The sequence below is a fragment of the Grammomys surdaster genome, unplaced genomic scaffold (genome assembly GCF_004785775.1).
Source record: "Grammomys surdaster isolate TR1022 unplaced genomic scaffold, NIH_TR_1.0 126298, whole genome shotgun sequence".
NCBI classification, from domain to species: Eukaryota; Metazoa; Chordata; class Mammalia; order Rodentia; family Muridae; genus Grammomys; species Grammomys surdaster.
Window position 1 is genome coordinate 6,097,349 of NW_021621098.1, and position 23,057 is coordinate 6,120,405.

Here is a 23,057-nt window from a genome sequence, read left to right on the forward strand (position 1 = left end):
AAGTTCTCTGCTGTTCCTCTCTTTGGAGTCCCAACAAAGCAGTATAAGGCAGACCAACCATTACATGCTTGCTTTAGTGAAACAGTCCTTCACAAGTCTGCCTTAGCCTTTTGCCCCAGCAAAACGCCATCCAGCACAACGGACTTTCCAAAGAACCCTTTAAGTTTCACTTCAGTGGCTACAATGGTGACCTGATTCCCAGTTCTGAAAAGCCAGTCCACATGCTGTCTCCTTTTTTCAGGAGTTAGCAACATTTGAAGATGTTGTAGGTACTTTATTACAACATTTTTGTAGTTTAAAGAGCTTTATTACTGCAATAAATTAACTTTGTACATTTTTATATTAAAAAAAAAAACCCCTATTGAGGGACTTCAGAATGTTGTAGGCCTCATTAGAGCTTGTTCTCCAAAAACCTGCTTGAAAAAGGCAACGTGTTCTTCACAGTGTTCTCCTGTAGGGACAATGCGGCTTGGTTATAGCATGGGAAGACAGAATGCAGACAATGCTCATGGGTTATATGCTGGTTTTAACTTATTTTCTCTAATAATAAAATACCTCCTCCTCCTCCATCTTGAGGTCTTTCTGTTGCAGAGCTGACACCCTTGTGAGACCAGAGCATCCATCCCTGACCTATCCATCACTCACACTGTATGCACTGTGTTTACACAGCGTAAGTGCATTCTCTCTTGCATCCTGTCTTATCACTACTTGCTTAAGCTGAAGCATTCGAGCCATTTAAAATCCTTAGCCACCACGTGCACTCCTGTCCCTGATTCTTTGTTCTGTAGAGATTCTAAGGTCAGACATAAAATGACATTTCTGAATTTCCTGAAAGGCCCCAGTGGCCACCGTGGGCCTGGCCTTACCTGGTGTGAAGTTAGGGTTCCCTCGCAAACGCTGGTTTCGCTGTTCAAAGAAGCGGAATATGGTATAGAACAGCATGACGTCATCAGCCTGCTTAGCAGCATCCAAGAATTTGCGAGCAGAAATGTTGTCGTGGCCACCAATACCCCGGATGAACCTTAGGGCAGCCAACACCTGGTGTTTAGACAGAAGAACTTCTACTATCTCATCATTTGCTGTTGAAAGTCTCTGGAAGTAAGAAAGATAGTGGTCAGGGCAACCACAGGAAGGCATGCTGGTGATACCTGAAGCTGTGGCAGGACAGTTACCTTCAACATGTCCAGAGATAGCTGGTGTGCGGGAGGATAAAAGCTTTCTAGGGACAGCAGCAAGCAAGCCTGAAAGACAGGGTTGCAGCTAGCTTTAGTTGGACGGTTCTCACTGGAAGATGATTTAGTAACTACAAAATGGATATCCAATGATACAGACCAAAGGCTTGGAGTCGCTGAGCACGTGGTACTGCAGAAATTGGTGGAGCATGTAAAAGCAGTTGTGCTGGACAAGTGTCTTGATGACAAGTTCGTGTAAGTAATGCTGGGAACACAGGAGGAAGGTAAATGGCATCACTGAGTCACTGGACCATGGCTGGCCACATTCCCATAATTTAGCTGTAACAGATTCTCAACCAAATTCCCCAGTCCTACTGAGAACCGGCAAGGATCTGCACCCAAGGATCTGCAGATTCTTCAGCCATCTCTTTCGACCTCATCCCTCCCTCTAACTTAGGATGGAAAATACCCCTGTACCTGCACTGGAATCTGAAACTGGTTCAGAGAACGAATATATTCCATCAGCACAGCTATCACAAACTTGTGTGGCATCTCCTATGGAGGAAGAAGGGGGTCTTGTAATGTCAGTGCAAAAGAAGCTACAGGCAGTCTGATCCCCAGTAAAAGTCCAGTGTTCCATCTGCTGGTGTAGACAAATCCTTATGAACCATACGCCCTAGAGACCCCAGACTGTCTCTCAGGGGCAATACCACTTATTTCATTTAAGCATAGTGTGGATCCTGTTGCTACCCCCACAGTAACCCACTCTACATACCTTGTTTTCTACGAATGGTGACAGCACGTGTGTGTACACATCAGACTGGTCCAGCACTGCTTGAGTCCGCACTGGCCTTTTGAGAGGTGGGTTGCTCCGGCTTTGCCCTGCTTCTGCCGCCTAAATGGGACAGCTTGTGACCTTCATCACCTTCCACAGAGATGGCACCCACCACAGTTATCCCAACACTTAAACTTCTAGACACAAACCTATCACAAGCAGACATTTGACAAGTGAAACAAAACTTCCCGTGGCAGACCTAGTGCTCTGACAAACACTCCAGGGTTTGTGGGAGACTGCAATTAAATAACCAAGCCAGTCACACTTTTTCTAACCTCTGAAGACTTGCAAATGACCTGATTTTCTCTTACTCTTGGCCAGCTGCACTGTCCATCATTCATGAAGCTCTACCAGACAGTAAAGGAGTGCTTCTTATATTGGATCTATGTTGGCATTTTAAAATTCATTTTTGTAGTCTCTGAAATGGATCCAGGGCTTTACCAGTCTCTACATTTCTACCACCAAGTCACAACCACAAGCCAGTGCAATGGAAATTATTCAGCAGTAAGCCAGAGTTCCCCAAAGATGACCGAGCTGTCTGACCTCTAGTGAGCAGGCAGAGCTTTAGTGCAGATGGCTTGATCATGACATCTAATGATCACAGTCTGGGCTCAAACTTACTCCACAATCCAGAATACCACCAGAAGGACCAAGAAGAGGAAGGAGGCACACCCAGACGGCCGACACAGACAAGGACAGAGGTGATGTCCTAAGAGCCTGGCCTTCAGTGGCTCATCAGACTCACTAACCCCAAGTAGCCAAGCAAAGTGGGGTTCTCAGTTTGTTTAAAACAATGTCCACTGTTGCTAAGCACATCCTTGAAGTGATTTCTCCCACTTGTATCAGTTTTCCTTCTTGCTTTAGAAAAACAGAAGTACTAAGTTTTGTCCCTAGTAATAAGCCTCTTTTACTGAACACATGCTGTCTATTAACTGCTGGTCCTTAGCTGATGGCTCACAGGATACTTATGGTAGCAGTATCTAGGATACCCTTTGTTTCTAATCTTAGGAAAAACCTTGTTGCCTTGTCAGTAAATGGTGGTGAATACAGTAGGGCTGCTCCAGATGCTGATAGCTGACTGCTGAATACCCGGGCCTTTCCAAGGTTCAGAAATCATAGAAGAGGTAGTGGAAAGAATGTAAATGCCAGAAGACAGATAGAAAGGGCTGCAAAGTACCATCCACAGAGCTTGAAACACATCACAACTCAAAACAACTGCAATGCACTGGCCCTGTCAGCAGTCAATCACGGATCTGGGAGGGGCTCATGGGATCCTAAACCTACCAGACAAACTGAGAAGAGAACCCAACAGTGATCCCACCAGACTCCAAGGACATTTGCAAATCTGTAGATAGTCCTCATTTAAAAATCAGTGGGTCATAAAACAAAGTCATCAAAACAGAAGAGACTTGTGAGGGGTGGGGGTGGCAGGGAGACACAGAAGGAAGGGAGTGACCAGGGATGAGGACACAGGAGGAGTTACTGGGGATGAGGACATGGGTAGGAGGGGTGACCAGGGATGAGGAAGGTAATAGTGGGAGTGAGAGGAAACAACACTCCAGACATGCAGGAAATTGTCAAAGGATACATTCATCAGTAAAGTTACCACAATCCTTTAAAAGCAAACACCTTTAATCCTACACTTGGAAGGCAGGTGGATCTCTTGAGTTTAAGGCCAACCTGGTCTACATAACCAAGTTCCAGGCCAGCCAGAGATCCATATTGAAACCCTCCCTCCCTCTCTCTTCCTCTCCTCTCTATTTTTAAAAAAGGCTTTAATCCCAGCACTCAGGAGGTAAATGGATCTCTGAGTTCAAGACCAACCTGAATAGCACCATAGAGAAATCCTGTCTAAGAAAAAAACAAAACCGCTGGGCAGTGGTGGTGCACGCCTTTAATCCCAGCACTTGGGAGGCAGAGGCAGGCGGATTTCTGAGTTCAAGGCCAGCCTGGTCTACAGAGAGTTCCAGGACAGCCAGGGCTACACAGAGAAACCCTGTCTCAAAAAAAAAAAAAAACCAAACAAATATATACATTCATTCATTCTTATTTGGAATAAAAATCATCTTTTAGAATTTACTTTTACACTTTCATACAAGTATATGCTGCATGTTCAGCACACCCTGCCCAGACTTCTCTCTAGATAACCATATGTAAGTATTTGCAAAGGAGAAAGGCAGCCAACAGTGGAAAGAAATCACACCTCTAATTTGGTCAGTGCAGGCTCTGTCAAAAGCCAAGACTTTTCTTTCTACAACATATCCACACATAAGCACAAACAGATTTTAAAAAGCAGAAACAGTGAAGGTATTGAGCAGAAGCCTTGAGCCAGCTGCATGGGAACTCAGGGCACGCCACTGCCAGCTTCCCTCTGCCATTATGCCTATAAGCACATCACACATGGGACTCCTCACGCGGGGAATCTTACCATTGTGTAGCTCTGCTCAGCATCCAAGTACTTCTTATACTCGTGGTTGAGTTTGTCAAACACAGTGGCTATCACAGGTAGTGTGGCTCTGTCTGACTCACTCAGCACTGCAAAGGACAATGCACGAAGTCAGACCCACTGTAATCAGAATCTCGGTGAGCTGGGGAATTTCAAAGGGTGACCAACGGAAACCCTGCCTTGAAGGACCTTCAAGTAAACATTAAAATCAGGATGCCTGCAAGTGACTGCAGAGGACGTACTCAGCTTTCACTGGAGCACCTGTCTGCTGGCTGGTTTCTGTCAAAGTCTACAAGTCCCGTGTGTATTTCCGTCTTTCCTATGGGTTAAGAATCCATTGTGCCGGGCAGTGGTGGCACACGCCTTTAATCCCAGCACTTGGGAGGCAGAGACAGGCGGATTTCTGAGTTCGAGGCTAGCCTGGTCTACAGACTGAGTTCCAGGACAGCCAGGGCTGCACAGAGAAACCCTGTCTCAAAAAACCAAAAAAAAAAAAAAAAAAAAAAAAAAATGCAAAAAGCATGGTCAACTTCCAGATGTAAGGTGTGAGGTTGGGGGCGCCCTGGCAAGAAGACTCAGCAGGTAATAAGCACAGGCCACCAGCCTGACTGCCTGACTTCTATCTCAGGCCCTACATGATGGAAGGAGAGCAGACTCCCAGAAGCTGTCTTGTCCTCTGAGATCCAGACACATACTGTGGCATGTGCACGTGTACCTGACATGTGCCTACACATATGCACACAGGTGTAATTTAAAGAAATAAAGTGCTCTCCTACAGACTGTGGAGATGGGTCAGTGCACTTACTCTGTGAACAGACAGACAGAACCACCACCTTGCACTCCTTCCTCTGGAGTAGGAAGTCCATCAGTCTTCCTTTATCTGGCAAGAGATTCACTATGGGCTGAAGTTTCACCTGCAGGTTCCAGAGGTAACCTAGATGTTAAGAGGCAGCATGTTCATCAATGTGTGCAAACCAGAACCAAAGCCAACAAAGAATGCCCCAACCTCTCCAGGTTAAGGACAGTAAATACAATTAATAGCTTTTTCTTCCTGACCAACATGGAGCCAGGATGTCCGGCAAGATGGCTGACTATGGAAGACCTAATGGTTACACTACCTCAGAAAACTTGACTGATTTGTAATGAGTAAAGAACTGCACTGAGAGTCACACCCATGGTTGTCTTCATGGAGATACAAACAGCAGCTCAATCAATCCCAGAGAACTCCTTCCCCTCCACCGTGCCTAGCCCCCTCATTGGTTGTTGCGTTTCTCCTGTACTGGCTCATGCATGCAAGAGGTAACTGCACAAACCATCAGACAAATCCCCGCCCACTCATCAGCCTATTCAAGTGCTAATAGGCAAGCTGGTGCCACCAGAGTTCCATGAAGGAAAGACATGTCACATCAAAAATAACTCAAGTGATTGCTTTCTCAGTTTCTAAGAGCTGGCCCTATAGTCAGTGTATGGAAGAGAAGTGAACTCCCTGTATGCAGCCAGTGTCTACCTAAGAACCCTAGAGGATGAGACTGAACACTAAAAATGATAGAAACTAATGCAACATTCTCAAGTGCAAAGCCACAGGCAATTCCAGGAAGAGACAGCAGGCTGAAGGAGCTGTCACCAGCCAGACAAGACAAGGCACAGGCGTCTTAGGCAGGAACCTGGGGAGTGGGGCTAGGGAGTGAGAATGCAGACCACTCACCATGGGCGGCTTTGCTGAAATGGCCAAAGAGACTGGACATTCTTAGTCACTTTAGCTATAAGAATCATACATGATCATGAAAAAAAAAAAAAAAAAACGAACAAACCCAAGAACCTGCAGAGGAGCACGGGGTGAGATGATGCAGAGGAGCACGGGGTGAGATGATGCAGAGGAGCACGGGGTGAGATGATGCAGAGGAGCACGGGGTGAGATGATGCAGAGGAGCACGGGGTGAGATGATGCAGAGGAGCACGGGGTGAGATGCAGAGGAGCACGGGGTGAGATGATGCAGAGGAGCACAGGGTGAGATGATGCAAAGGAGCACGGGGTGAGATGCAGAGGAGCACGGGGTGAGATGCAGAGGAGCACGGGGTGAGATGTAGAGGAGCACGGGGGGAGGTGCAGAGGAGCACGGGGTGAGGTGTAGAGGAGCACGGGGTGAGATGTAGAGGAGCATGGGGTGAGATGTAGAGGAGCACGGGGTGAGATGCAGAGGAGCACGGGGTGAGATGTAGAGGAGCACGGGGTGAGATGTAGAGGAGCACAGGGGGAGGTGCAGAGGAGCACGGGGTGAGATGTAGAGGAGCACGGGGTGAGATGCAGAGGAGCACGGGGTGAGATGATGCAGAGGAGCACAGGGGGAGATGCAGAGGAGCACAGGGGGAGATGCAGAGGATCACGGGGTGAGATGCTATCCCAGTCTCAAGACTGAGGGAGGGTCACCTCAAAGGTTCAAAGTCAAGTGAGTCTGGCAGGACTAAAGTGGACACATGCTTTTCCATCCTGGCAGTGGCCCTCAGACCTACCTTGGCTGGCACTGATAATGATGTCTGGCTGAAAGACAATCCATGAAGAGGAATCTGCATGTTAAAGGAAATTCCACATTGGGAATGGTGGGTAATAAAAGGGAAACCCCAATTCATTAGCACTTGCCCAGCCCCCACATCCAGAGGCCACAGAAGGCCTGCCTCCCTGAGGAGCTCCAGCAGGTGCACAGTGCACAGTGCCACTGCCTTCATGAGGATACAGAGTTTGCAGGGGACGGGAGACTGGCTGGTCACAGCAGCAGGACCTGCAAACAGAGAACACATGTGAGGAGGCAGTCAGGAAACCTGCCAAAAGGAGAACTGAGCCAGGAAAAGAAACTCTAGTTAGGTGAAGAGGAGGAAGGACGACCCTGTCTCACTAACGACTCCTGGGCAAGAAGAGGGAGGGCATCCGCTGTAGTCCATTAAAATGTGTCTCCAGGAAGAGGAAATGTGTCAAAGCTTCACTCACAGTGGTTGGTTTAGAGGTTTACTTTTTAAATGTTTTATGGGTTCAGCATTTTGCCGAAATACATGTATGCATGTGTGTGTGTGTGTGCCACATCCATGTCTAGTGCCTGAAGAGGCCAGAAGACGATGTTGGATCCCCTGAAACAGGAGTTACAGTCCACCACCACATGGGTACCAGAGACCAAACCGAGGTCCTCTGCAAGTTTGGCAGATACTCTTAACCAATGAGCCATGTCTCCAGCCCTCCGTTTGTTTTTAACCAGAAATGATGCATCATCATTTGACTGTGTACATTAAGAAACTGACCTGGATGACTCAAAAAGAACACCCAGATTCACCGACGGTGAACGAAGATGGCTTGTGGTTAACTGCTTAACAATGATCTCCATTACCCACTGCATTGCACTGCACTGAACAGATCTAGGCTTAAGAAGGCCCACCTAAGAAGCATCCCCCCTCACATGACAGGGACTCATTCCCACCAGTTCTGCTGCCTGTCATGCAGCCTGGGGAAATGAGAGCACTCTTCAAGCTAAACAGAGTTCCGCATTCTCTGCCGATTGCCCAGCTTCAATCAGAAAGGCAGTGCTAGTGAGCTGCATAGGTAAGTCTGTCATTCTAATCATTCTAATACACTCCACACCCAGATGAGGACCACGGAGAGTCAGGCTTCAGCAAAGCACACAGGACTGAAGAGGAAAATTCCACTGCCTATCACGGGCCTCAGGAGACCATGGGCATTCCAATCTTCAGAGACCCCATGTGATCCTAACACAATCAAACACAAGCCACCTGTTCAGCAAGACCAAACCAATACAGCTCTCAAAATTGGCTTGTGAATACATACCCACCCAATGACAGTGCCAGGTGAGCAATACAGCCTCAGATTTTCCAAGGGCTCGTGGTCCAGCAAGAAACACAAAGGGAAAGGTATGCTCTGCCTGCCCAGATTGCCTAGAATCCCAGGAACCCATGGGTTCATGCCTTCTTACTATCAGTCTTTCCTGGACTAATCTGGTCCACTTCAATCAGCACCTTGGTCAAGCAACTACGCTGTTTATTGCTCCTTTATTACTGGATCAGAATTGAGGGTTTCACATGTTTACAATGGTTTTACCCACGTCAATCATTTGCTATCATTCATTCCTTACTGATAATGTTATTATCCAGGAAAAGCCAGATGCCAGAAAGGACACAGAAGCCAGTTAAGGCCATCAGATACCTGTGAGTGACAGCTGTTCCTACTGGACCTTTTGCTGACCCCATAAGATGAGCCAGCTGCCCAAAGGCTGAATGCTTGCTGATCGATCTACCACCTAGAGTTTGGCTCTCAACTGTCTGTACAAAAAGCACAAGGAAATCACAGGCTGAGAACTGCTGAACAGGTCAGCTGACAAGTGTGCCTCCCAACAAAACAGAATGGGGGCTTCAATCAGCTAACTGGACTGCAATCTCCTATAAAATTACAGTAGCACAGTACTATCAGAGGCCTGTTATGAATGGGACTATTTCTTCTCTGAACTCCTGACCTACTACTCTCCTGACTTCCTCCCCCACCTTAGCAGGAGGAACGATCTAGAATAAACTCAAGAACCATACCTGTAAGCTGTTACTGTGACTAACCATTGGTCACATCTGCTATAACCAAGTGCAAGGGTTTAACAAGGTGGCTTGGTCATTAAAAGCCCTTGTCGCGCTAGCACAGGACCTGAATTCAGTTCCGAGCATCCACATCCTCAGAGACACAGCTGCATATATTTCCAGCTCCGGGGAATCCAGCACCCTCTTCTGCCTTCTGACAACACCCATACACACATGCTCAGACATACATGTAGACACATACAACACATAAATAAAAAGCAAGTCTAAAAAAAAAATTAATCATAACACAAAAGAATATCAAAATGTAGGGGCATATAACCCCATTAAAATTATTCAGCCACAGTCAGCTGCATTTAATCTCAGGGTTACAGAAACAGGAAAACAGAAAATGTTAAGGTCCTGAATTCAATCCTCAGCATCCCCAAATAAGAAAACAAATGTTCCTCTGCAAAATGAAGCAGATTGGGGACTCCCCGTGTTCCTTGTCCCATTCTGAGAAGGACCCCGGATGATTCTAACAAGTATATGGCCCTGTGGGGAAAGACAGCACTGCCAGTTCACAGAATCTCTCTTACCTGCCAAGGGGATCTGGTAAGGTTGAATTGATCGGGCTGGGAGCACAGGGTGATGGAAGGTAACCGTGCCATCGAACTCTCCCCGTAACCTGATGTCAAATATCACTGACGTCTATAGTAGGGGAAAACACATCGGCTGTTGCCGGTCTGGAAGCCTGTGCTCAGCCACCTCCAGCCCAGCTCTCCCTCAGAGAACTGCTGTGCACACCACAACTCTCTTTCTCACTGTTACTGCTTTCACAAATGCTTCCTGCTTCTTTGTAAGATCTCAGAGAGACCCAGGCAGATCTTTTTCACTTGAACTTGAAACATCTTCATTAGTCAGAGAGACCTAGCAGTGGGACCTTCCAAAAAAGTAGGGGAAGATGTGGCTTGCCGACTACCAGATGCTCAGTTAATCATGTAGCCCAAGCTGCCCTCAAACCCACTATAGAGCTCAAGAAGACTGAACTTCTGATCCTCGAGCCTCTACCTCCCAAGTACTGGGATAACAGGTGTGCACCATCACAGCTGGTTTTAAGCAATTGCTGGGATGGGACAAGCTAGGCAAGCACTCTACCTAGCGAGCTGCATCCCCACACTCAAATAGTTTTTAGTAAACTGTTAGGGAATCAGTTAAACTGTTAATTCCTTTGACCTTAAGCTCTTTTCCCACCCTTGTTCAGGTTTGCCAGATCTCACAAAGCCTATTAAAGGGCCCCGCACAGACGACTGCAGCTTCCCACATGAGATTTACCTCTGTGTCCTGATGGTGGACAACCACCAGGTTGTCCACTACATTTAGGGCAAACTTTCCAGTCCTATTTAACTTCAGTATGTGCATCTTTCTACACGCACCCTCTCTGTAAGACAACAGAGGTCAGAGAAAGAGGTCAGCAAGCCTTAGTTCAATTTCAAAGCAAAGAGAGAAGAGAGCATGAGACAGACATACCGTGGGAGATGGTACAGCACCACCTCCGCTCCTGTGCTATTGGAGGTCCGAGAATGATGCCGCAGGAAGAGGACATAAAGCTGTCCGTATCTAGTCAGAGAGAGACGTACACATCATTTTAGGCCATTTAAAAGTCCTTCCTCCCTGCTGGATATGTAGCTAAGCTGGTAGAGTAAGGATTCCCTAGCTGCACAAAGCCCTGGTTTGAGTCCTCTGCATGCATAAACTGGGTATGGTGGCTTATGTTCAGAATTTCAGCACTCAGTCATCTTGACTACAGAACAAGTTCTGAGCCAGCCTTAAAGGGGTAATAAGCGCCCTCTACATACAGTTTTATTACTGTCTAATGGAAGAATATCGCATAGCCAAGCACAGAATTCCAAAGCAGGGAAGAAATATAGGTCAAGAAACCCACTGTTATTCCACTTCTACCTCTGTGTTTCCTTTCAAAGAATGATGACATGTCCCAAAATAAAAGGATGGGCCAGGCACTCTTCACAGTAGATGTTACTACTGGGTGCTGCTGTGAGCAGCTGTGGAGTATGGCTGTCAACTCTAGCAATGAGCTCAGCCCTGGCCTACCAGTCGGCACCCAGAACTGCACTCACTTCTCGGCTCCCTAAACTGGGTGGCCAAGCAGAGAACAAAGAGAAGGAAGAAGGAAAGTGCACTCTACTACTCGAAGGCACTCCTCAGCTCCCAGGTTCAGTTCCCGGCACCCACATGGCCGCTAACAACCAGCTGTAACTCCATTTCCAGGGGACCTGACACCATCTTATGGCCTCTGAGGTGCACATACATACATACAGATAAAGCATACACAGAAAAATAAATAAACCTTCTTTTAAAGTGCTATGTTCAAAACAAAAAAAGGGAAGTCCTTGTTATTTCTTCTAAGGGTCCTTTATTCTGAGCTCCTGACACACCCTATCACTTATGTCACGAAGGGCAATCACACACAGGACCCCTCTGAAGACAGACATACATGGTCGCCATCGCAATGTCTCGTTCTGAAAGGCTAAGTTTAGTTGACTTCGGTGCAGCTGGTAACTCAATCTCAAACTTGGGAAGCTTCGACATGGTGCCAGCCTGTTTAGGGGAAAGTTTAGGAATATTTAGGGCATTCCTTCCATGTTTTAGCCTAGCCCACATTAAAGCAATGAAGACACTGTCTTCTCCACAGCCATCCTTGGACTGCTGAGATGGTGAAGTGCACCCTCTAGTGGTCTGAGGTGTGGAGTTCATATGACTTACTCTTGCTTTAGAGATGGGTAGAGAAGTGGGCAGAGGAGTTATTTTAAGGGGCTGGGGCTCACTCTTACCCTAAAATAAAAAGGCTGCAGAACATTCTCAAGGACTGTGGTAGACAACAGGATCACAGCGCTCTCAGGACAGTACATGTACCAGTTCACGTTGATGTTGTGGCTCTTCAGGAGTTTGAGACTTCGTTTCTCAGGCAACACCTGGGACCAAGGTCAAGAAAAGACATCTCACTTTAAAAGACTGCTACAACGAACTAGGTAAATAAAGACCACAAAAGCCCACTGAGGTCGGGGATAACCTGTGGCAGAGCTTGAAAAGCACACAGGAGGCTCTAGTTTAGTCACCAACACCACCAAAATCAAAACAAGTGTCACACAGCCCAGGGTCACACAGGAAACTGTTATTTGTATTTATTACGGCACTGTGTGCCTAGTACTTTTCACACCTCATTAATTTACTCTTTCCTATACTCTGAGAGACAGTTCAACATGAGAGACGAGAAACTCAGGCTGAGAACGGCTCAGAGCAGTAGACTGGCCATTATAATCATGGCTGAGCCTCCAGATGCTCCGGCACCATGCGCCTAAGAGCAAGGAACCACAAGTCTTCATTAAGCTGAGAAACAGTCAGAGTAAAGCAATCCCAGGGTCCATGGCATTAGGTCAGCCACCCTTCCTCACCAGCGGCTCTATCTACTCCACCTGGCACTGGATCAGGTCAGGCTCCCTTTTCCTAACCCCACTATTCATAAGACTGCTTACAAGTGCAGCACTTCAGATTCTAGGCACATCTAAATACTCTCTCCATATTCTGACACACTAAGAATACTCCACAGACTCAAGGTATCAACCAGCAACATGCCAAAGAACTGAGAGGGAAATGAAAGCCATAAAGCATGAAGATCCTCATCCAAGACTCACAAGAGAGTGTACAAGGCCAGAAAGATGACTCAGCAAATAAAGGCACCTACTGCCTGACCTAAACCTGATCCCAGAACCCAGAAAAAGACGGGAAAAAATAAAGGACTGCACGGAGTTGTCCTCTGACCTCCACATGTGGACTACGGCTCAAACACACACACTGAGAGCCATAAAGGAGCATGCTGGAGTTCTCTTACTTTTTCATCAATTTCTTTGTTGTTGTTATATCTATATGTCATATGCACATGGAAATCAGATGACAGATGGAACTCAGGTCACGACACCTGGGTGGCAAGTGCTGACCCTTCTCACTAGACCTAAAGTGTCTTAGGGATCTGATATACTTTCTCACTAGAGAGAACGGATTTTCTTTCCAGTGTTATTTTGTTTTATGTGTATAAATATTTTGCACATGTACATATGCAAATGTATGATGTGAACAATGCATGTCTTATACCTGGGAAGGGCAGAAGAGGGTTTTGAATACCTCAGCACTGAAGTGCAGATGTCTGTGACCCACTATGATCCTGAAAGATTATCAAGTGCTCTTAAACACCAAGCCCAGATATTTTTAAAGATGATTGCAGGGAGCCTCTCTATCCACCTGTGCCCAGGGCCCCCTTCTTCATGGATTTAAACTTTACAGGGCTCTTCATGCTCACTATTTGATTTTACACTGCTGTCAGGGTTCCTCCATGTCGCTGAGGCAGAAATAGGAGATGGAAGTTCCAGTAAGAAACTGGGATAATGTCAAGCTCAGGAAGAGGTTCACCTTGAACTCTAAAGAGAGACATGAATCTGAGGAGAGATAACCAGCCATGTGACACTCACAGAATAGAATAAACGGGTTAATTACGTTAAGAGCTGGTCAGGGAACAAGCCCAAACTTATGACCTAGGCATTTATTCATAAATAATTCAGTCTCAGAGTCATTATTTTAGGAACTGGGGTGCAGGTAGAAAAGCCCATGGTTACAAGTATCTGTGTTTTCTGATAGTCTTAGGCTACCCTTGTAAAAACATCATCTAACGCCCCAAAAGGGATCATGGCCCACTGTCGTAAGAGGACAGTGAGAAGGCAACTGTCTACAGACCAATGAGATCCAGGCCCAGCAACAATGTGGACAAGAGAGTCCCACACTACTACTCAAAGTATGAACGTCTGTGAAAAATGTAATGGTGTCTGTTTGTATCCGTGCCATTCCAAGTACTGTTCGCCCATGAACATGAAGAAACATGAAAGATGGCTCACGGAACTTTTTAACTATAATGATTAAAAAGTGAAATCAAGCTAGACATCTTGTAACAGGAAGTGGCAAGACAAACAGCAGATGATTCACAGAGCAGAACTGATGATCTCAGAACAAAATATGGGAACAACTCTCAAAGCATTCTGCTATTCAAGAAAAAAGCCACACTACACAGTTAATGTGCAGGAGGCCCCTTCTGTGAAAAGGACAATAATAAATGCATGTGTCCAGAGGGAATCAGAACTGTGTACAAACTGTGGCTGACAGTCATTTTTAGGAACTTTTATTCTTTGTATAATATCTCCTCAACTAACAGGCTGGTTTCAGGACCTTTTTGGTACAACACAGGCTGCTGAACTGCCTTTGCTTTCTCTAGCAAACCTATAACTGATATAGTACCTGGTAAAATTCGATGCCTTGATCCGTTATGAAGACAATTTCAGTAGAACTGGTCCAGCAGAATCCTAGTATGTTGGCATTCTTGGTCTGGAAGAATTACAGAAACAAGTGTTTTCTAGCTGGCTGTGGTTGCACGTGTCTATAACCCCAGCACCTGGGAGGCTAAGGCAGGGCATTTGGAACTGCAGGGCCATCAGTGGCTACATTTCAAGATGCAGACCAGTCTGAACATGAAACACTATCTCCAAAAAAATAAGTAAGTAAAAATTCCAATGTGTGTCCACTACCCAACCCACTGTTCTCCACACACAAACAACAGTGGACACTGCAGTAAGGAATGAGGCCCCATCCCCCACACCACCCATGTACCTTGCACTCTTGTGTGTACTCCAGTTGAGAGTTATCTGGAATAAAATTACAAAACTCCTGTAAGACAGAAAAAAAAAAAAAAACACAAAGGCAGATTGTCAGATAGAACAGCCTACTGGAAAATAAAATGGATAAATGTTTTTGTTTTTGTTCTGAGACAGGGTCTCACTAGGAAGTGCTGGCTGTCCTGGAACTCAGAGAGATCTGCCTGCCTCTGACTTCTGAGTGCTGGGGGGCATTAAAGGTGTGCGCCCCTATGCCTTACACGCAGATTTTTAAAATGATTAAAAAAACAGCTGGACAAACACCCACAGACAGAAGAGACACAAAGACAATTAAGAGTCAAATGACACCAGATTTATCAGTCAACTAAAAGGAGTCCATGTAAACACTCAGTTGGAACTTATGAACAGACTTTTAAAACTCATTCCTCAAGCCAAGTAGGCAGCTCACACCTAGGATTTCAGCACTCAAGAAGCTGAGACTGGAGGATTGCTCTAAGTTCAACAACAACCTGGTCTATGTAGTAAGTTCCAGACTAACCTGGGCCATAAAAGCAGACATGGTTAGAGAGAGAAATTGAGAGAGAGAAAGAGGAGGAGAGAGAGAGAAGGAAGAAGAAGGAGGGAGGGAGGGAGGAAAGAAGAAATATATTCCTCAAACAGGTGACATCACTTTCCTCAGGCTTCCTGGAAATTCAACAAGACTAAAGCAGCAGTGATCACAGCGGTCTGCCTATCTTCCCACCAGCTTCTTCTCTACTTTACTGAAGACAACAGTGAACAGGATGAGTAACTGACATGTGACTTCTTCATGCTAAGCTAATAACCACTGCATCCCAACCCAAGGCAAGCAATGGTGAGGCTGTCCAAGAGATGAAGTAGCAGCAAGCTGCCCCAACTGTATTTATCTGCCTGTGCCAATCCAATCCAGCATGCAAACAAGAGAAATACCAGATGCTGAACTGACCTGAATACAATTCAGTCACCAAGTAATCAAAATATACCTCTCGTAATCCATGTTGCCAGTCAGCAAGCAACATAAAGATGTAGATAATCCAAATGACTTAAAAACAAAATAGAGGCTAGAGAGCTGGCTCAACAGTTAAGAATATAGGAGCCAGGTTCAATTCCCAGCACCCAACCTCCTGGAGTTCCTGTTCCATGGGCTGCTATGCCCTCTTCTGGCCCTCTCAGGTACTGCACACACATGGTACACAGACTCATGCAAAACATCCACACACATAAAAATAATCAGACTAGAAAAGGGACTACTTAGAAAGAAGAGGGGCAGGGCTGGAGAGATGGCTCAGCAGTTAAGAGCACTGACTGCTCTTCCAGAGGTCCTGAGTTCAATCCCCAGCAACCACAGTGGCTCACAACCATCTGTAATGAGATCTGACGCCCTCTTCTGGTGTGTCTGATAACAGTGACAGTGTTCCCATATAAATAAAATAAATAAATCTGAAAGAAAGAAAGAAAGAAAGAAAGAAGAGAAAGAAAGAGGGAGAGAGGTATGGAGGGAGGGAGGGAACAAGGGAGGGAGAGAGAGAGAAAGAAAGAGAGAAAGAAAGGAAGGAAGGGAGAGGAGGGGAGCCAGGTGAAGGCAGTGGGCCAGCGCACGAGCACAGGACATAATGAACACATATGAAAATGTCATGACAGAACAGTGTCTCCCATCACGAGTACAGACTTTTTAAGGACAGACTAATGTCAAGCTCATTCATCTTCTCATCTGCAAAAGCTCACAGGAGGCCCACGTCACTGACCCTCCGAGGGCGAGAAAACAACGACAGTTCGGACTCTGTCTCTTCCAAGCACTTGTTCTCTTCCCAGTGCTGTTCTAAGTTATGTCTTACCACGGTCTTTGAAGTCCTCTGGACAGCCAGTATCTTATTTTCTAAAGAAAACTTGATGCACTTCACTTCTCCTCTGTCATCCATTCTGAAGAAGGAAGCACATGTTAGGAGAGAAACTGCCCTGAGCGCTAGTTCTTAACTCCATTGACAAAGAGCCAGGAACTCTGGGAATCAGCAGACCCATGCCTAACATTAGAACTGCATTTCTGAAACTGTGACCAAAATCTACAGGCAACAACTTGCTAGTCAGATGGACAGATGACAAAGCCAAGTGGTTGGAGAATTTAGGGTCACACATGTCACCCTGAGGACACCTTGTGGAATAGAGATGCACTCATCGCCGGGCGGTGGTGGCGCACGCCTTTAATCCCAGCACTTGGGAGGCAGAGGCAGGTGGATTTCTGAGTTCGAGGCCAGCCTGGTCTACAGAGTGAGTTCCAGGACAGCCAGGGCTACACAGAGAAACCCTGTCTCGAAAAACCAAAAAAAAAAAAAAAAAAAAGAGATGCACTTATCACCTTAATTGTAGCGATGGTTTCCTGGGTGTATAAATATATCAATACATAGTAAATGTGCAATTTATTATGAGCCAATTATAACTCAATAAAGCTGTTTTTTTTGTTTTTGTTTTTTTTTTTTTTTTTTTTTTTTTTTTTGGTTTTTCGAGACAGGGTTTCTCTGTGTAGCCCAGGCTGTCCTGGAACTCACTCTGTAGACCAGGCTGGCCTCGAACTCAGAAATCCTCCTGCCTCTGCCTCCCAAGTGCTGGGATTAAAGGCGTGCGCCACCACCGCCCGGCCCTTGTTTTTGTTTTTTTAAAATGTTAGGGCTCAGTTGGCTCATGGAGACCTGAGTATGGTCTCTAGAGTGTGAACCTATGTAAAAAAAAAAAAAAAAGCCTCAACACTGTGGCGTTTCCTTTATAATCCCAGTACTGGGGAGGCAGAGACAAGCAAGCCACTAAGGATCACTTGCCATCTAATGTGCCAATGAGACAGTGTCTCAAAACACAAGGAGGAAATAAAAATGTAGGCACACACATACACATTAAATGCTGTATCCTACAAAGACTTCAAGGTCCTCAGAACTCTGAACTGTAGCCTGTGATAGGTAGTTCCCTCTCATTTTTCAATTTTTCACTAGGGCATCTCACCCACTAACTTCCCAAGCCTTTATCAGGTGTCCACAGGAAGGCAGTTTGCAGCTCAGAGCCCTGTAGCTTTGTGCCACACATAGCTGAACTACACTGTCTCTCAGTGTTCTCTGTTCCCAACAACCTAGCCTCAAGAATGCAGACATATGGTATTCCTAAACACTGAGGTAACCTCACCACGCCTGACCTGACAGATTTTCACCATCAAGGAAAATCCCACAGAATTCACAATGTTCAAGGGAGGTCCTGCTGTCAGCCACATCTTCCCTATGCTTCCTTCCCTACACAAATAATCTGCCCTAGGGTGCCCCAAACACCAAGCCTTGGCTCCTGGTGTTATCGAGGCCTAGATTCCAACCAGAAATCACTCTGCCCACCTCGAAGCCTTGCTCAACCCCAGTACTGAGGTCAACGCTGGACCCTTTAAGTGCTCCTGCATTCTGAACAGAGCTTTAGCATAGAGCTTAGCATGGCAAATGGTGTTTGCTGAATCTCTTCTCTCCAGTTAAAACTTTTCCCCAAAGGGGGCTGGGCTAATTCAAAGCCTTCTCTTGTGTGCTGCTTTCAGTGTGTGCTGAGCAAGGGCCAATAAATGAAAACAAGATAGGCTGTGGTGGCCCATACCTTTAATCTCAGCACTTTTCAAATCAGAGGCAGGAGGATCTCTGAGTTCAAGGCCAGCCTGGTCTACAGAATGAGTTACAGGACAGCTAGGGCTACACTGAGAAACCTTGCCTCAAAAAATGAAAAAATAAATAAATAAATAAATAAATGAAGAAAATAATGAAGAAAAAGAAAGTTGGCTGTTTTTTACTTCAAACAGCTGACACATATTAAATGCAATTTATTTTTCTGAGCTTTTTTTTTTTTCTTTTTGAAACGGGGTCTTGTTACACACCCACTAGTCTGCGAGCTATTTGCTACTTAGCTTTCCAGAAGGCTGGGATTATAGACCTGTTGCCATGGTGTTTACAAACCTAGGGACTTGTGAAAGTGAAATTGTCAATCATGCTGTCAACCTGCTTAAGTTGGAAAGCCACTTTAACCTCGGTGGAAGCCCTGATTTTTCTCCATTCCTGAGAACACTGGATTTTCCACCATCCAGCAAAAACTCTAGAAGAGCTGAGATAAATGAATAAATGAGTTCCCAGGCCCAGCACTGCAGAAATGAATGCAGGAACACAAGGACTCGATAACTTCAAGTACCAGGAAGTAGGTGCCCTAGGAGATTTTAGTTCCCACTTGAACCCATATTTCACTCTGACAGTTGTGCTGTACCCAAACTGCACCAGCAAATGTACACTGCTTCTTTCTACTGACATGTCAGGCCGCATAGAGACGGTAAGACAAAATGATTCAACTTTCTGAGTTAAAAAAAACCACCGGTGTTTACATATGGGTATTATTCTGAACGCGCAAATTACCTAAAAGAGATGGGATTCCTATCATCTGGGCCTTTAACGACCACTCCTGTAGCTCCACCCGACCGAACAGCAAAAACCTGAGGAAAAGAGGCAACGTTAATGGTCAGACTTTATAAGGACCTAGACTCAGCCTTTCAAGGATCATGTCACGGTACCACATCCTCGATTCATCCGAACAAACTAACAGGGGATGCTCATAGGTGAGTGCTTAGACAAATTTTAGGAACATGCAAGAGCAGGCCAGACCCCGCGACTGACAGTCTGAAAGCCAGCTCGCACACTGGCACCGCCCGTGCACTTGCACACTCGTCTCTGCTCCTATACAATACACCGGGCGCTCTCGCACCGGGCGCTGGTGCGGCGACGCTAAGATGTCTGGGCGCCAGGCCCTCGCCGCGGCCACCGCTCACCTGCTTGTTGGCCTCGTCGAAGAACACGCAGTTAACCGGGTTCGCCTTCTCGAACTGCACCGGCCGCTCGCACAGCTCCAGGTAGTAGTCCTCGCTGCCCATGGCTGGACAGGCTGTCGTCTGTCCAAGAGGCTGTAGTCGGCGATTCCGGCCGCCGCGCCGCCACTGCCCTAGGCCCCGCCCCGCCCTCACGTAATCCGTCCGTGCTTCAGTAGGCGGGGGAGGGCACCACAGCCGAAGACACGCCCCTTCCAAGAGGGAGGGCGAGTCGCGTGACCCGGAAGCCCGCGGGCTGCTGGGAGGCCAGCGGGCTGCTGGGTGGCCAGCCTGGTTTCTAACTTGCTTACCAATGGTGACTTATTCTGCGGCGCCTACACCTAAGGCTCCTGCCTCTGTCTGTTTAGTCAGAGAGGTGAGGCAGGAGGCTGACTGTAAGCCAGCAGAGGAGACCTACGAGCCAGGATTGATTTCTGTGTTCACCTCAGGACCTCCCTCACGCCAGGAAACCGCGTTACTCACGGAATTCCGTGTCTAACCCCAGAAACTGATTTTTGAGCAGTCTGCCTTATCCATACCGGCAAGTGCTGTGATCTGCTAGGATGTTAGGGACTAAATTTTGCCTTCCCCTAGAGTTTACGTGTTAAACTTCCAACCCCCAATATCTCAGAATGTGCTTGAAGCTTCAAAGATGTAACTAAGGCAAACTGAAAGTCATCAGATGGGTCCCTAAATCAATGCGACTGGTGCCTTTATTTAAAGAAGAAAATGAGAGATTAGAGTATTAAATTCCCAGCCATCCAAGTGGCCATGTACAAGCCAGAGAGGCCTAGAAGAAACAGCCTTGTTCCAGCGAGATGGCTCTATAAGTAAAAGCATCTACCACCCAGTATGATGACCTGCATTTCAGAAGCCTTCTTTCCTTCTTGTGGCGCCCCCTTGTGGTCTGACATGTATTTCTATTTTCCGGAGTCTATGGGTTTCATTTGCTACATAAGCAAATACCTTTTGTTCCTATTTTACTTTCCTTTACAGATTTTTTTTAAGGTTTGGTAGTGTGTGTGTCTGGGTATGACCACACGAGTGCAGGTGAGCTTAGAAGCCAGAAGAGGCTATGCATGTTAGGCAAGCACTATAGCACTCAACAACTTTTGTCCCTTCTGAAAGCGTTAAGTATTGGAACATGGAACAAGAGATACCAAACAAAATCCCTAGCTTGCATTCATTGTGAAGTCCTTTTACCTCTCAGGAAGGGGCTGGAAGAGCACCCAAGGCAGCCAGAACCTGAGGTGGGTAAAGTGAGGGCTGGACACTAGCTACCACTTTGCTCCACCAGGGCTGTGCTTGCTTTGAAAGTGATAAGCAAGGGGAGGGGCTGAGCGGAACAGGAAAGATAAGAATTTGAAGGACTGACCAAAACTCACTGAGCTAGAGGAGTTTTAAAAACAAACAACAGCTACAAAACAACAAAAAGCAGGGTTCGGAGGCAAGCACCAGGCTTTCTATGGGGATCCTAGGGTAGATTCCTACTTGAGAAGAGGTGAGCTCAGATTACTGGGGAGACAAACTGAGTGCAGCCCTCAGGCAGCTCAGCCAAGGATTGGGGGCACTTGCTTGCCCTGACAGTTCCTGGCTAAATGGCTCCTTCTCTTCATTATTTTTCTCTTGGACTGTGTTTTCCATAGCTCAGCAGCTCTGGCCTGTGAAAGGACCATTCACCATAGTTCCTAGAGAGCTTTTCACTGCTTAGCCACTCTTTCTCTATGACTTCTGTTTTCTTCTTTGAACTTTCTAAATTCCTTTTGGTTAGAAAATGAGCATTGATAATATAAGAGGAGCTAGTTTTAGAAATATGTGTGTAGCAAGGTGATGGTGGTGCACGCAGAGGCTGAGGCAGGCAGATCTCTGAGTTCGAGGCCAGCCTGGTCTACAGAGTGAGTTCCAGGACAGCCAGGGCTACACAGAGAAACCCTGTCTCGAAAGACCAAAAAAAAAAAAAAAGAAAAAAAGAAAAAAGAAAAAAAGAAAAAGAAAGAAAGAAAAAGAAAAAAGAAAGAAACGCTGCCCTCAGCAAGCTCAGCTCACTTGCTGTGTTTACGCTCTGGCTTGGAGCACTTGGGAAGGAAACACACATCATCTGTGGGGCTTTTGAACTCCTTTCAATTGTGTTGAAGTTTTCTGTCAGTCACCAGGAAAGACACACTCCATCCCAGCAGTAGTTTTTTTCTTTCCTTGTCCCCTAACTGCTCCCCATCTTTCTATCTGGCCTCATATGTACCTGTATCTAATTCCTGTGTATTACAAATTCTTCCTAGCAAGCTTTGACTCTTTGTCCCTGCTTTCTGACTCACTGTACTTAGGTGTTCTGAGTCCCTATGCAAGTGTCGCTGCATAGTTGCATGCGTATATACAAAGTATGATGAGGGATAGATACATAAAGAAGTTGTCTTGGACTCTGGGGTGATCTGGGTTTCTTTTTCCCATTTTTAGTAGTGCTTGCATCTTTAACGGGAAGTGTGTCATTTGAGTCTAGATGGAAGGAATTTAAACTGCATCATGCTAACCTATTGTCCTTTTTAATAAAACCAAGTCCAAGACCACTCCCACCTCACTCCTCTTGTTCTCTGGGTGCTTTGGGGCTGGAAACAATGTGCCAAGCTGAGGGCACGAGGGTAAAACAGAACAGACACAGGAAATGTTTATTAAAGAAAACACTGCAGGGCTGGAGAGAGGGTGCAGCAGTTGAAGTACTTGTGCAGGCATGAGGACTGGAGTCTGGATTTTCAGAAACTATGTAAATGCCAGGTGGGCATGGCCACCCACTGGAATTCCAGGAAGGTGACTCCACATTTTGGAAGAAGGAACCTCAACTGGGAAAAAGTCCCTGGCAGACTGGCCTGGGGACAGGCATGTGGTGAACGTTTTTGACTGATAACTGATCTGGGATGACTGAGCCCACTGTGAGTGGTGCCATTTCTGGGCTTGTGGTTTGGGTGCTATAAGAAAGCAGGCTGAGCAAGCCTTTAGAAGCAAGCCAAGAAGCAGCACTCCTCCAAGGCCTTTGCTCTAGTTCCTACCTTCATCTCTCTCAATGAAATAGACCCTTTCTTCCATTGCTTCTGGCTCTGCTATGGTGTTTTATTACAGCAACAGAAATTCTAACTAAGATAGAGACCAAAAGACATTAGATCCCCAGAGCAAGCTGACTAGCAAGACTAGCCGTACCTGTGAGCTCTGGATTTGATGTATACACCTTATGTCAGTTAATAAGGCAGGAGAGCGATAAAGGATTATTTGCAGCATCACCCTCAGGCCTCCACATGAATGTGTAAACACACATACACACCACAAAAATTGAAAATTAAAAAAAGGCAGTATAGTACAGGCCTTAATCCTAACACTCAGGAGGCAAGAGGCAGGTGGATATGAGCTGAAGGAGGCCAGCCTGTTTTACAGAATGAGTGCCAGGACA

General features: G+C 46.2%; 1 protein-coding gene across 1 annotated transcript; it reads right to left on the bottom strand.

Moving 5' to 3' along the window:
• Positions 1-285: 285 nt before the first annotated feature.
• Rmc1 (regulator of MON1-CCZ1) lies at positions 286-19,759 on the bottom strand. The gene is made up of 20 exons (XM_028759521.1): positions 19,589-19,759; positions 19,179-19,255; positions 16,602-16,686; positions 14,744-14,800; positions 14,375-14,461; positions 11,866-12,006; positions 11,529-11,632; positions 10,544-10,633; positions 10,349-10,454; positions 9,613-9,724; positions 7,186-7,230; positions 6,965-7,018; positions 5,259-5,387; positions 4,436-4,542; positions 1,948-2,067; positions 1,650-1,727; positions 1,333-1,437; positions 1,173-1,241; positions 867-1,092; positions 286-451 (listed from the first exon to the last, which is right to left on the bottom strand). The coding sequence occupies exons 1-20, from the start codon at positions 19,688-19,690 to the stop codon at positions 372-374; spliced, it is 1,974 nt and encodes a 657-aa protein (XP_028615354.1). The 5' UTR covers positions 19,691-19,759; the 3' UTR covers positions 286-371.
• Positions 19,760-23,057: the final 3,298 nt, after the last annotated feature.

Bases quoted from the DNA above. Each gene is read 5' to 3' on its own strand.
- Rmc1 (XM_028759521.1), bottom strand. From the start codon at position 19,690: ATGGGCAGCGAGGACTACTACCTGGAGCTGTGCGAGCGGCCGGTGCAG. The intron at 19,256-19,588 runs GTGAGCGGTGGC...TCTTTTCCTCAG, and splicing joins TCGACGAGGCCAACAAGCAG to GTTTTTGCTGTTCGGTCGGG. The intron at 11,633-11,865 runs GTAAGAGTGAGC...TCCCCTAAACAG, and splicing joins TGCAGCCTTTTTATTTTAGG to GCTGGCACCATGTCGAAGCT.